The 12,103-nt window shown below is 37.8% G+C and overlaps 1 protein-coding gene across 6 annotated transcripts in view; it reads left to right on the top strand.

The window, feature by feature from the left end:
• The first annotated feature begins 1,584 nt into the window (after nucleotides 1-1,584).
• The window catches only part of RSRC1 (arginine and serine rich coiled-coil 1), a 427,490-nt gene continuing 416,971 nt past the window's right edge, over nucleotides 1,585-12,103 (top strand). For 2 of the 6 annotated variants that reach the window (XM_059921839.1, XM_059921834.1), the window contains exons 1-4: nucleotides 1,585-1,730; nucleotides 5,981-6,102; nucleotides 10,546-10,741; nucleotides 11,037-11,162. In XM_059921839.1, the coding sequence (XP_059777822.1) occupies nucleotides 10,548-10,741; nucleotides 11,037-11,162 (320 nt within the window). In that variant the 5' untranslated portion in view covers nucleotides 1,585-1,730; nucleotides 5,981-6,102; nucleotides 10,546-10,547. The remainder of the gene's footprint in view (nucleotides 1,731-5,980; nucleotides 6,103-10,545; nucleotides 10,742-11,036; nucleotides 11,163-12,103) is intronic. The other 4 variants (XM_059921836.1, XM_059921835.1, XM_059921838.1 and 1 more) reach the window with 4 other exon arrangements.

Below are 12,103 nucleotides of genomic sequence, written 5' to 3'. Positions count from 1 at the left end.
TAATCCTTTATGAAAATCCGTTTTAAAGGTTATTTAGCAGAATGACAAATAATGGGGTCAGCTAAATAGATGTGGTGCTCAAATAGCTCTCAAACTGAGGTGTTAAATGTGTATTCACAAACAGCTCCAAAAACAGCCACTATTAAAAGTCTGGTAAGGGATCAGGAGGCTCACCAGCTACTTTTTTTGCCCTTTCAAGCACATGACTTTTAAGTCTGAACTCAAAATCCATCTACTAAGCTTGAGGGAAAGATGAACAATTTAAAGTTAATTAGGAAAGGCTTGGATACAATAGTTGTATAATTCACACGAAATAGATTTTCCCATAGATTTTTCTGGCATGTTGCTCTTAGTACATTACAAATAGTGGCGTTCCTATGAGATGGAGCTATGAGAGATCTGTGGTGTCTAACCACGGATTCTTACTGGCCTAAGGGAAGTTTAGTTTAAAAAAACCCCACCAAACCCAGGTTTTGAAATCATATACTAATAAATGCTCACCAAGTTCTAATGATGTTTCTTTAAATAGCAAATATTTTCCGAGGACAAGACATTCAAAATGCATTTCTGGTAAAAACAAACAAACAAACAAACACAAAACACTGAGAGTAAAGTTCAGTTGACAGCCTGCAGACAGCTATACAGTTTCCAATAAAATTCAGGACCCCAAAGGTTCATTTCCACCGCCCCCCCCCCACCGGCTCTTGAATTATTTAAAATAAACATATAGTGCTGTAGTTAAGCTTTAAAATGGTTCCTCAAAACAGGTTAGTTAAGGTATAGTCACTTATGAGATATAAAATTGTGGAGATGATTTTCTCCATCTCAAATGTCTGTGGAAAACTGTAGCTTGGGTATACAGCAGTTGTGAACGAGTTGGTTCTCACAGTCGACCCAAACCAAGGCCAACAATTTATCTCCTTATCGATGCTTACTTATAGTAAACAAGGAAAAAATGATGTTCATGCAAGGACATATAAAGTCGTATGAGTTACAGAAAATGCTGAATTGCTTTCATTTGTATTGGTTTAAGTAATAACAACAAAAACCCCTACACATTTAATTTATTTTCCAGAAGACACCTCCTTTCCCTGCCTCGGGCAGTTTTCTCCCATTCCTCAACCAACCAGTTACTTTAATGTGAGAAAAAAATTTGCGCCCAACCTGTGCCTTCACCTTCAGGGCAGAAGAAACGTCGACTTTTAATGCATTTTTGCAAATAAATCATTACAATTTAATCACACACGACTCTGACGCTATACAGACACACTCCCATGATTTATTATTGTTGGGCCAGTTTCCTCCTCTCCCAGCGTGAGATAATCGATTTTGCTACGTGTGGGTGTCTATATAACTTCCTATAATGCAGGTTGGTTTACTGATTATCTGTGACAATAACGACGATTACTAAGGCAATAATACTCTTCAGTCCCCACCTTTATTGCTTTTTGGTAAGAAGAAACTCAAATAATCAAGCACGCAAAACCAACACCAAACAAAAAATTCGCAGCGTGACAATCTACTCCCTCGGCACTCCTAACGCCTGGCAGCCTCCATCGATGCACTCGAAAGCTCGGCTGACGCTGCCTGGCGGTGAAACCAGGAAGGCGGTGAGCTTAAACTGAAGTAAGTTCGGTGGACGCCAGCGGCGCCCAGATTTGAAGAAACGTTTCCACATCTGCGGCGCTTGTAAGTCTACGGGAGGTGTAAGCCCGAAGGCCGGAATCCAGGTGATGCCCGCGTCCGGGGCCTGAGAGGCGGCGCCCGCAGCCGAGGGGTTCCGAGGCCCTACTCCGGCGTGAGGCGGCGCGGGCCTGGCTCAGTCTGTGTACGGGAGGCAGCAGCAGCGGCAGCTGCGGGGGGTGGTGGGAGCTGGTGGTGGTGGGGGTGCTGGCCCGGTGGCGTGCCGAGCGGCGCAGTGCGCAGGCGCCTCGCACCTGGAGGAGTCTGACCTTTTGAGGACCAAGCTGGGGCCTTAGGGGGGTGGCAGCTATAGGGCGGTACGCGGTCGCAGGCCTCAGGCTAGGCCCTGAGTCTCGAGGTGGTGAGGGAGAGTTAGCCACCTGTTCTCCGCCTCCGCTCCTCAACACCTCTCGCACCCCTACCCACACCGCCAGTCCCTGATCCTTGATAGCTGCTTTTGGGTTTCTGGGTTCGTCTTGTAAGGTGTGACTGGTGCTTCGTCACTAGCCATAGGTAGGGTGGAGCGTGAGGAAGGCTGCAACCTGGCGTACTCTGTCCCACCCACTCCGTTGTCTCTACTTTAAATCCGCCTCCCCTTCCAACTCCGCCCTCCCCCACCCCCACTCCACCCTCCCCCTCCCCCTCCCTCTTGCTCGCCGAGAGGAGAGAGAGTGCTGGGTGAAATACACTTTCCTTCCTTAACAAATAAATATACTCGCCTTAAACGCTCATCTGTTTTCTTGACTTCAGGACTTGTGGTCATAGCCCAAGAGCATATGGCTACCCTTACACTGTTTCCTTTGGTGAGAGGTTATAATGCACTGTTATACATGTTGCCTGCTCTTGATTTTACGTCATCCTTAATTTCTCTTTCAGAGGTTGTATATCTTTAAATGCACAGTGGAGGCCAATTTTTTTTTTTTTTGCATTTTCAGAATTAGCAGTAACTTATTTGTGTTTAAACTAACTAGGTACTAGGTAGTTAAATAAATTAAAATGTCTCGTGTTGTCACAAAAAAGTATTCCAAGTTGTCATCTTTGGACTTAATCATAAAAGCTCTAAGTGAAGGAGATACGCAGACTTTTCAGGTTTAAGGATTGGAGCAGATATGACAGGTGCAACCCTGTGAGGAAACTGGGTATCCTTTGAGAGCCCATTTAGCCCTAGAGTCTATAAATATTCACTTTATTTGCAGACACAGGAGATTTCCTGCTAAGTGGTAGCACTTTATTACTGTATGTTCTTCAATAAGAGGGCTAAAAATGTTTGAAACTGAAAAAGGTAAAGGCAGCTGGCACCTGTTAATTGGCCTTACCAACTTGACTAGTCTCAGCAGAGTTGTGTTATGAGTTGGAATACTTGTGTAATAAGATTGTTGTATTAGATGTATAGGTATATTTTCTGCCTTCATTTTCACACCCGTGGGAGGAAATTCCTATGACTGATAATGTTTTTTTTTAAAAAGATGCTAGTCTGCATATTTTTAGTTGTGCTGGGAGGAGTGTTTTGATAATTCTGTATCTCTTTTGAGTTTTGCTTTATTTTGCTCATTAAGCTAGAATTTTACCTTAGTTCTTTTATTGCCTTGGGTGGTTCTATGCTTGTTTGTGGATTTCTTCCTATGCTAAACGGTGTTAACCCCGTTTTTACTTTTCTCTACCTCTTTGAGGTAGATTTCCCATTGAAATGACTGTTCCTCCCCCCTCCCCTTTGGTCATGTGTCCAAGATCAAAAAGATTATAGTTTGATATACTGTGAATGAGTAGTGGTGAAATAATTATAAACTGTCATGTCCTTTAGGAATCTTTGTTCTCTCTTAAATGCCTGCTTTCTGAAAAAGGTAACTGCTTATTCTACCTTTATTGATTACCAGACAAAGGAACTACTTGTGTATGCTTTTAAGCTCTCTTTTGAATGAACACATTTTGGCTCTACATCTTCAATCAGTCACCTAAACTTCACAGTAAGATGTTTTTGTAAATTGATGTCCTACTGTAGTCATTATGTCATGGCTTCAGTTCTGTAGTGGGAGTAGTTGGATATGGTTTGAAACCATGAGACTACAACCAGGAAGTAATAGAGGCTAGAGTGAGAACAGAAGACTGAGAGCCTTAGGAGTTGTGACCTTGTGTTGCCTTTTCTGCTTACAGATAGATTGAAAAATTGTTAAGTTCTGGGATTTCTAAATATCTGTGCTCAATTCATCATTTCTCTTATCGGAAAGAGCTATTAATGGGTCTTTCCATGTGTTATACCTTACCAATGGAGTTAAGTATAAACAGTTCTTCCTTACTAGGAGTGTGTGATATAAATTGACCACCATGACTTGAATGAGCAAACATATTCAATTATATGCTAGTGACATTATGGAAATCCAGAGGTAAGTATGAATCTAGGGAATTCAGTACTGTCATGGATAGAGAAGACAGTTTTTGGATCTACCTCTGATTTGTTCTTAGTGTTCACTTTCTTTTCTGAATAAATATTTGTAGTTAACTATAATAAAGAAATGCAGTGGCTTTTTGCTTTCTCTTATTGAGATTAATTATACTTCAGAAGGATTTTTTGAAATGTAAATGTGTTACTTGAACAAATATTTATAGATTTATGACAGTGATTTTTAAACTTTTTTTCACCCGATTGCTCTAAGGAAGGATTTTATATCTTCCATTAACTTTTCTGAGTTAAGTGTAACCATTCTTCTAATATGGATGAATTATGTTATTTGATGTTAAAACATAAAAAAAATTTACACCCATCTCTCAATCTCTTTTTTGGTCACCAACAGGGTACATAATTAGATGTATGTCCTTTTCTTTTTTTCCTACTTCTTAATGCCTTCTATAGGGACTTAATAAGCTGGACAAAAATGGAGAATGGAAATGACTGTGGGTACCTTAGAGTAGTGGGTCTCACAGTTTTTAGTTTTAGGATCACTTTAGATTCTTAAAAGTTATTGAGAACCCTACGAACTTTTTAAAAAAAATATTTATTTATTTATTTATGTATTTACTTTGGCTGCACCACGTCTTAGTTGTGGCATACGGGATCTTTAGTTGTGGCATGCGTGCGAGTGAGATCTAGTTCCCTGACCAGGGATCCAACCTGGGCCCCCTGCATTGGGAGTGTGGAGTCTTATCCACTGGACCACCAGGGAAGTCCTGAGGACCCTACAAACTTTTATCTACATGGGCTATATCTAGAAATATTGCCTTACTAGTAATTAAGCCAGAAAAATTCAAAATATTTATTAATCCACTTAAAAATAACAATAATAAATCCATTACTTGGTAACATAAATAACATATTTGATATGAAAAATAGATGTATTTTCCAAAACAAAACAAACTTAGTGAGAAAAGTGGCATTATTTTTCATTTTTGCAAATCTCTACTATCTGGCTTAATAGAAGACAGTTGTATTCTTATATCTGCTTCTGTATTCAGTCTATTGTGATGAGTTTTTTGAATGAAGAAGTATATGAAGAAAATCTGGATTCACACAGATATGGTGTTGGAAAAAGTAGTATTTTAATAGCCTTTTCAGATAATTACTTCTTTAATACTACTCCAGAACTTGACAAGTAGTTTCTTAAAGGTTGGTTGCAATGTGTTATTTGAAACTATATCATTGACCTTTTCATGCTAACATTAAAATCTATTGGTCTGTCTTGCACTGTGAATGGATTTTTTACTCATATATGATTCTGTGACATCATGCATTGGTCTGTTGGAAAATACTGGTTCACTGAGTTATGCATATCTTCCAGATATTGACACCCTTCATTATATAATATTTTAAAAATTCCCATATGTTAATATCACCATTGATCTCATCAGAGGAATCTTTAAGTGCTGAGAAGCTGTCAATCTCATGGTGACAAATACAAGTTATCCAACATTTTGATTTTTGCTTGAGAGCTCAAATTTTATCATTGGCAACAAATTGACACTTTCCTTGAAGTGAAAGACTCCCTTAATTCATTTTTGAGAAAATGTCTGTCAAATACCCAAGTCTGAATAATCGTAGTCAGTTATTTAAAATAAATAGTGTTTCATGATAAAAGCAGCTAGTTCAACTTGTAATGCAGCTGCACAAATACTTTTCTCAAGATAACCATCGTTCTTCAGTATGCAGCAGCAGTTATGTGTATTTCCTAATTCCTCACACAGAATATTAAGATGTGTTCTCAAGGGTTGAAATTTAATAAAATTGATGACTTTTACTGCTTTATCAAGGACATTCCTAAGTGAAAATGCTTTTTTTTTTTTTTTTTTAATAAACTGTGTGTTGCAGTGAAGAACGCAATGACTGCTAGTACCATTTGGCCCCATTGCCTTGATTCCCGTTAAATCACCAGCAATTTTGCCTACCATTGCTTCTACGTTATCAGCGCAAAAGTCAACACAGTGAAAAAGGTAAATCATGTTTTAGTATTATAATAAAAATAGTTTCGACTTGTTGGATCCTCTGAGGTCTTAGGGACCCCCAGGGTCTAGAGAACCACTTTGAGAACTGCTGTTGAACTGGAATGTAAGCTCCTTGAGGGCAAGGATTTTTCTCTCTTGTTCATTGATGTATCCCTTGTACCTGGGCCTGCTGTCATCCTGGAACTTTTTAACCTATCTCAAGTGTTAGACCACTTGTTTTCTGAATCTGGGTCATCTTTGTTCACTCTCTCCTTTTGGTAGAGCACATCCTTCAGTACCTTCCTAAAAAAGGGTGAGTGTGAGGTGTAGTTTTGAGCCTTTGCATATCAGAAAATGTCTTTATTTTGATCTCGTATTAGATCTATGATGGGGCTGAATGTAGATTGTAGTTAGAAAATAATTTTCACTTAGAATTTTGAAGGCAAGTCACCATGGTTTGCTATGTTGCTGCTGAGAAGCCCTGTGCCTTTTATTGTGATTCCCCACTTTTTTTTTTTCACACACACACACACACTGTATTTTATTTTTACAAGAGATAAATACCCATTTTTTTATCTTTAGAAGTTTCTAGGATCTTCTTTGTATTCCTCGTTTCTGAAGTTTTATGAGGTATGTCTGGTATAAGTCTTTAAATTCATTGTCTCAGGGATTTAGGGCAATTCATGTCTTTCAGTTCTGGAAATTTTAAAAATTATTCTTTGGATATTTTTATCTCTTTTCTATGCTCTGTTTCTTTCTGGAATGCATATCAATTGGATATTGGACTTCCTGGATTGATCCTCTTTTACCTTCTGTTTTTTATCTTTTTATTTTTTTACTTTTCATGAGTACTTTGATAGTATCTTCTAAGCCTATTGAATTTCTTAGAAATTATCATTTGTTTAAATTTTAAGCTTTCTCTCCTGTTCTATGGATGTTCCTCCTATTCTTGTTTGCTGGATCATCTTCTCATATATTTCTGAGGATATTAACTGATTTTTAAAAAATTTTCTGGTATGTTCCGGGTTTACTATGAGTTGCTTTTTTTTTTTTTTTCTGTTTGGCTTCTGTCTCTTATGATGAAGTCTTTCATCACATGATTGATTTTCTTTTGTTGTATAATTACTAAAAAGTTAACAAAAAAAGTTTGTAGAAAAAAAGTTTACTGTGGGGAATTCCCTGGTGGTCCAGTGGTTAGGACTTCTTGCTCTCACTGCCAGGTGCCTGGGTTCAATCCCTGGTCAGGGAACTAAGATCCCACAAGCTGCATGGCGCAGCCAAAGAAAAAAAAAAGAAAAAGTTTACTGTGTTCAAGGTTTGGGCTTGGTTATAATACTTTTATAATACTTATATATCTTCTTCCAGGTACTGTTTAGTTTTTGGAGAAAAGAATCCTCTATCTGAATTCTTGGATCCAAGCACACACAGGGCTACAGTATTTACTGTTAGATTGTAGACTTTCACTTAATCCCTTTAACTTTTAGTTGAGCATCTCTCTGCCATCTTTTACTGTGCCCCTGGACCTGGTGCTTCACTGTTTCATCATTTTTCCAAAATAAACCACCTCTCCTGCTGGGATTGGGGAATAGTAGTCACTTATCTGGGTTGGATGGCAGAGGGGACCTGGGAGATTACTTCTTTTACAGGCTTTCAACCAATTCCCTTGTTTTTTAGTTCTGTGCCTCATTGTGCCTGCTGTGGTATCTGGTGTCTCGAATTCCTGATCCTTTCTGATTTTTGCTATGTGAATTGGCTTTTCTCCTGTTGGAATTCTCTGCAGTTGCTTGCTGTTCAGCTTTCTTAGCTCTAAATCCTGAATCTGTTTTTCATTTGCTAAAAGTTTGTTGACATATCTTGTCTACTGTTCCTGTTGTTTTCTCCTCTGGTCTCTTTATCCTTGTGCATTTATGCTTTTTTATCTTTTACTCTAATTTTAGTATTTGTTAAACCAGATAATAAATAAAAACTCATCTTAATTTATATGGTTATTTGTGGGTAAAGAAAATTCTTAACTGTTTAAAGGTGAAAACAAGAAAGGAAGAAAGAGACAGGAAATAAGAACAGTTAGATGATCACTATTACTCAATTATGTACAAATTTCTTAATGAAAATACACACACACAGAGATATGTGGTTACATATGATATATAATGGGTATATGGATATAAATATTTAAATGGATATTATATACACACATTTAAATATATATATATATGTACATATATACTATATGTATATGTAGGATTTCCTAATCATAGTATTTTGAAAGCTGGAAAGGATCACGGTGATCTTATATGCAGTGCAGTTTTGTTTTCAGTGAGGAAACTGGCTTAGATATGCTAGTGATTTACTGAACATTTCAAAACCAAGTTTTCCCATTGTTTTGTTGAACTGTGAAATGTTAGAAATGTGAACAACTTTGATGTTCAGAACTATATTTAAAGTCTAATTCTGGCTCCAGGTAAATAGCTTTAAGTCTTGAATTGAGTTATAATAGTGATTTTTCAACTTGTATTGCATTAGAGTCAGGGAAGGGATGGCTCACCTGGTTCTGAAAGCAAAGTTGTAATTTAATGTATTGCTTTCTTTAGAGTAATGATATTTAACTTGAGTAAATATTAAAGGAAAGTGTGAGATTTTTGTTTATCTGATCCATTAACTATTTATCCTAACTATTACATAAGATGGATCTTGCTTTTATGTGACATTGAAAGATAGCTAATACTTATTTTAGTAAAAAAATAAAATTGCGTATGAGAATCTAACTTAAAAGTAAGACAAGTAAGCTTCTTATCAGCTAAGTTAATGCCTAAATATAAAAACCTTATATTCTATTTCTGTAATTTTTTTCTTTTGTATACTAAATATACAAATATACCATAGCCATATAGAATATAATTAAAAAAGAGAAAATTTACCCAGTTTCCTCACTTAAATTTTATCAGTTGTCTTCATTTTTGCTCTTACTTATTTATACATAGTTTCTTAAATTATAGTCTCTGTACATGCAGTTTTAAATAATGCTATAATGAATATTTTCATGAATATATCTTTTAAGAAAAACTTTCCAGATATATTCCTAGAAATAGGATTGCTCTGTCAGAAAAGCAGCAACATTTTTATGACTCTTTATTTAAATTGCTTAATTGCTTTCTGGAAGGATTATATCACCACTTTATATAGATATTAGTAGTGTGAAGAGTTGACTTGACTTCATTTTTGGTACTTTAGTTAACAATGCTTCATCAACTTTGGTACATTATTTAACATTTCCTCCCTCAAATTGCACAAGTGACGTGGTGATGGTGTATTGATTCAGTTTGGTTTTTAAAAAAATTTATTTAACTTTTATTTACTTATCTTTGGCTGCGTTGGGTCTTCGTTGCTGTGTGCGGGCTTTCTCTCGTTGCAGCAAGTGAGGGCTACTCTGTTGTGGTGCGTAGGCTTCTTATTGCGGTGGCTTCTCTTGTTGTGGAACACGGGCTCTAGGCGCACGGGTTTCAGTAGTTGTGGCTCACAGGCTCAGTAGTTGTGGCTCGCAGGCTCTAGAGCGCAGGCTCAGTAGTTGTGGTGCACGGGCTTAGTTGCTCTGTGGCATGAGGGATCTTTCCGGACTGGGCTCAAACCCGTGTCCCCTGCATTGGCAGGCGGATTCTTAACCACTGCACCACCAGGGAAGTCCCAATTTGTACATTGTTGATGGTTAATGAGGTCTTTTTTTCTTTTTTCTTAATATATTTATTTATTTGGTTGCGCCGGTCTTAGTTGTGGGAGGCAGGCTCCTTAGTTGTGGCAGGCGAACTCCTTAGTTGTGGCTCACGGGCTCCTTAGTTGCGGCTCGTGGGCTCCTTAGTTGTGGCTCGCTGGCTCCTTAGTTGTGGCATGCTAATTCTTAGTTGCAGCATGCATGTGGGATCTAGTTCCTGGACCAGGGATTGAACCTGGGCCCCCTGAATTGGTAGCCGGGAGTCTTAACCACTGTGGCACCAGGGAAGTCCTCCAATGAGGTCTTATCCATTTAAAATTTTAGAATTTTCAGTTAGAAAAATGTAACTCTAAAAGATAGTAAAATATCTGTTATCTTTAGGGAAATATGAGAATATAGTTAGTTGATCCCTAAACCAAATATCATATAATTAACAATAAATGCAACTTAAATTATAAGGAAATTGTTATAATGAACTGTCCTCAAGGCTGACTCTTTTTGGGAGACATTTGAAAAAATTTAGGACAAGTTTACATTGTTCATAAATTGTAAAAACAGTTAACTGATAGAGCTAGAAGACTGTATTAGAGCTGTTTCTCTTGTCTTGTTAAGAAGACTTGTACATTTAAAATTTTACTTTAAATAAGACATTTTAAATTTTTACATAGTTAAAAAAATTACTGTATTGAATTTCATCCATTGTGCCATTATGTTAGAAATAATTTTCTTTGAATTTAAACCTGTAGAAATGGGACGCCGGTCATCTGATACTGAAGAAGAAAGCAGAAGCAAGAGAAAAAAGAAACACCGTAGACGGTCTTCTTCAAGTAGTTCTTCAGATAGTAGAACATATAGCCGAAAGAAAGGTGGAAGGAAGTCAAGGTCAAAGTCAAGATCTTGGTCCAGAGATCTTCAGCCTCGCTCACATTCTTATGATAGAAGGTGATTTTCATGATTTTACTTATGTAGTAGTGAGAGTAACATTCTTTAGAGTTCGTATGTTTCTGTGCTTTTAATTTTTCTGGGTAAAAAAACACTTTTCTTTTTGTGGTTATATATTTATGAGTCTCAACCCCCAAAGGGTTTTGTTTTGTTTTCCCCCAGGCCCAGCGCGTGGGTCTTCATCCTTTGTCTGTCCTTTGTAGACGAGAAGATACAAACTGGTATAGTTCTCATACCATATTAGCATCTGATAATATTTGGGAGGCAAGTAATATCTGATTATATTTTATTTCAGACGAAGGCATCGATCAAGCAGTAGCTCTTCTTATGGCTCTAGAAGAAAACGAAGTCGAAGTCGTTCAAGGGGTCGAGGGAAATCCTATAGAGCTCAGAGATCTAGGTCAAAAAGCAGAACAAGAAGGTATGCCATATCAGATGTTTATTGCTTTGTAACACACTGTCCGCAAATTTAGTGGCTTAAAGCAATAATCATTTCTTTTTTCATGATGTACAGTTTTGACTGAGCTTAGCTAGCAGTTCTTCTGCTAGTCTCATCTGGGGTCACTTATGTGGTTCTAGTTATCTGATAGCTTGACTGAAACTGGATGGTCCAGTGTGGTGTCATACAGTATCTGGCATTTGGTGCTGGCTATTGGCTGTTGTCTGGGGGTCCCTTAGTTTCCCTGTGACTTCTCATCCTCCAGTAGGAATGGCTGGACTTTTTCACATGATAGAGGAAGTATTTCAAGAAGAACAGAAGTTGCAAAATCTCTTAAGGTCTAGCTTCAGAAATAACCCAGTGTGTTATGGAGTGAATGTTTGTGTCCCCCCTAAATTCATATATTGAAGTCTCAACCCCCAGTGAAACTGTAATTGGAGATAGTGTCTTTATGGAGGTAATTAAAGTTAAATAAGGTCAAAAGGGTGAGGTCCTAATCCAATAAGGCTAGTGGCCTTATAAGAAGAGAGGGAGAGATCTTTCTCTTTGAGCATGCACTCAGAGGAAAGGCCTTGTGAGGACACAGTGAAAAAGTGGCCATCTACAAACCAGGAAGAGCTCTTATCAGGAACCAGTCAGCTGGCATATTGATCTTTGACTTTACAACCTCTGTGAGAAATATGTTTCTGTTGTTTAAGCTGCCCAGTCTATGGTATTTTGTTATAGGAGCCTGAGCAGACGTGATGTCACTCCACCTGCATTTTCTGGCTGTGCTCAAGGGCAAATAATACAGAGCATGGCCTATCTGGAGAGGGTTGTACGTTTTGGATAATGCTAGAAAATATGGTTGAATCGGATGGGGACCATGGTATGGAGGGACTTGATAGAAGCAGGTATTCAGAAGTTATTGAAGGTTTTTGAGA

Source organism: Balaenoptera ricei, chromosome 4 (assembly GCF_028023285.1).
Source record: "Balaenoptera ricei isolate mBalRic1 chromosome 4, mBalRic1.hap2, whole genome shotgun sequence".
In the NCBI taxonomy this organism is placed as follows: Eukaryota; Metazoa; Chordata; class Mammalia; order Artiodactyla; family Balaenopteridae; genus Balaenoptera; species Balaenoptera ricei.
The sequence above is the reverse complement of the archived record's forward strand: the minus strand, read 5'-3'. Positions and strand labels throughout refer to the sequence as shown.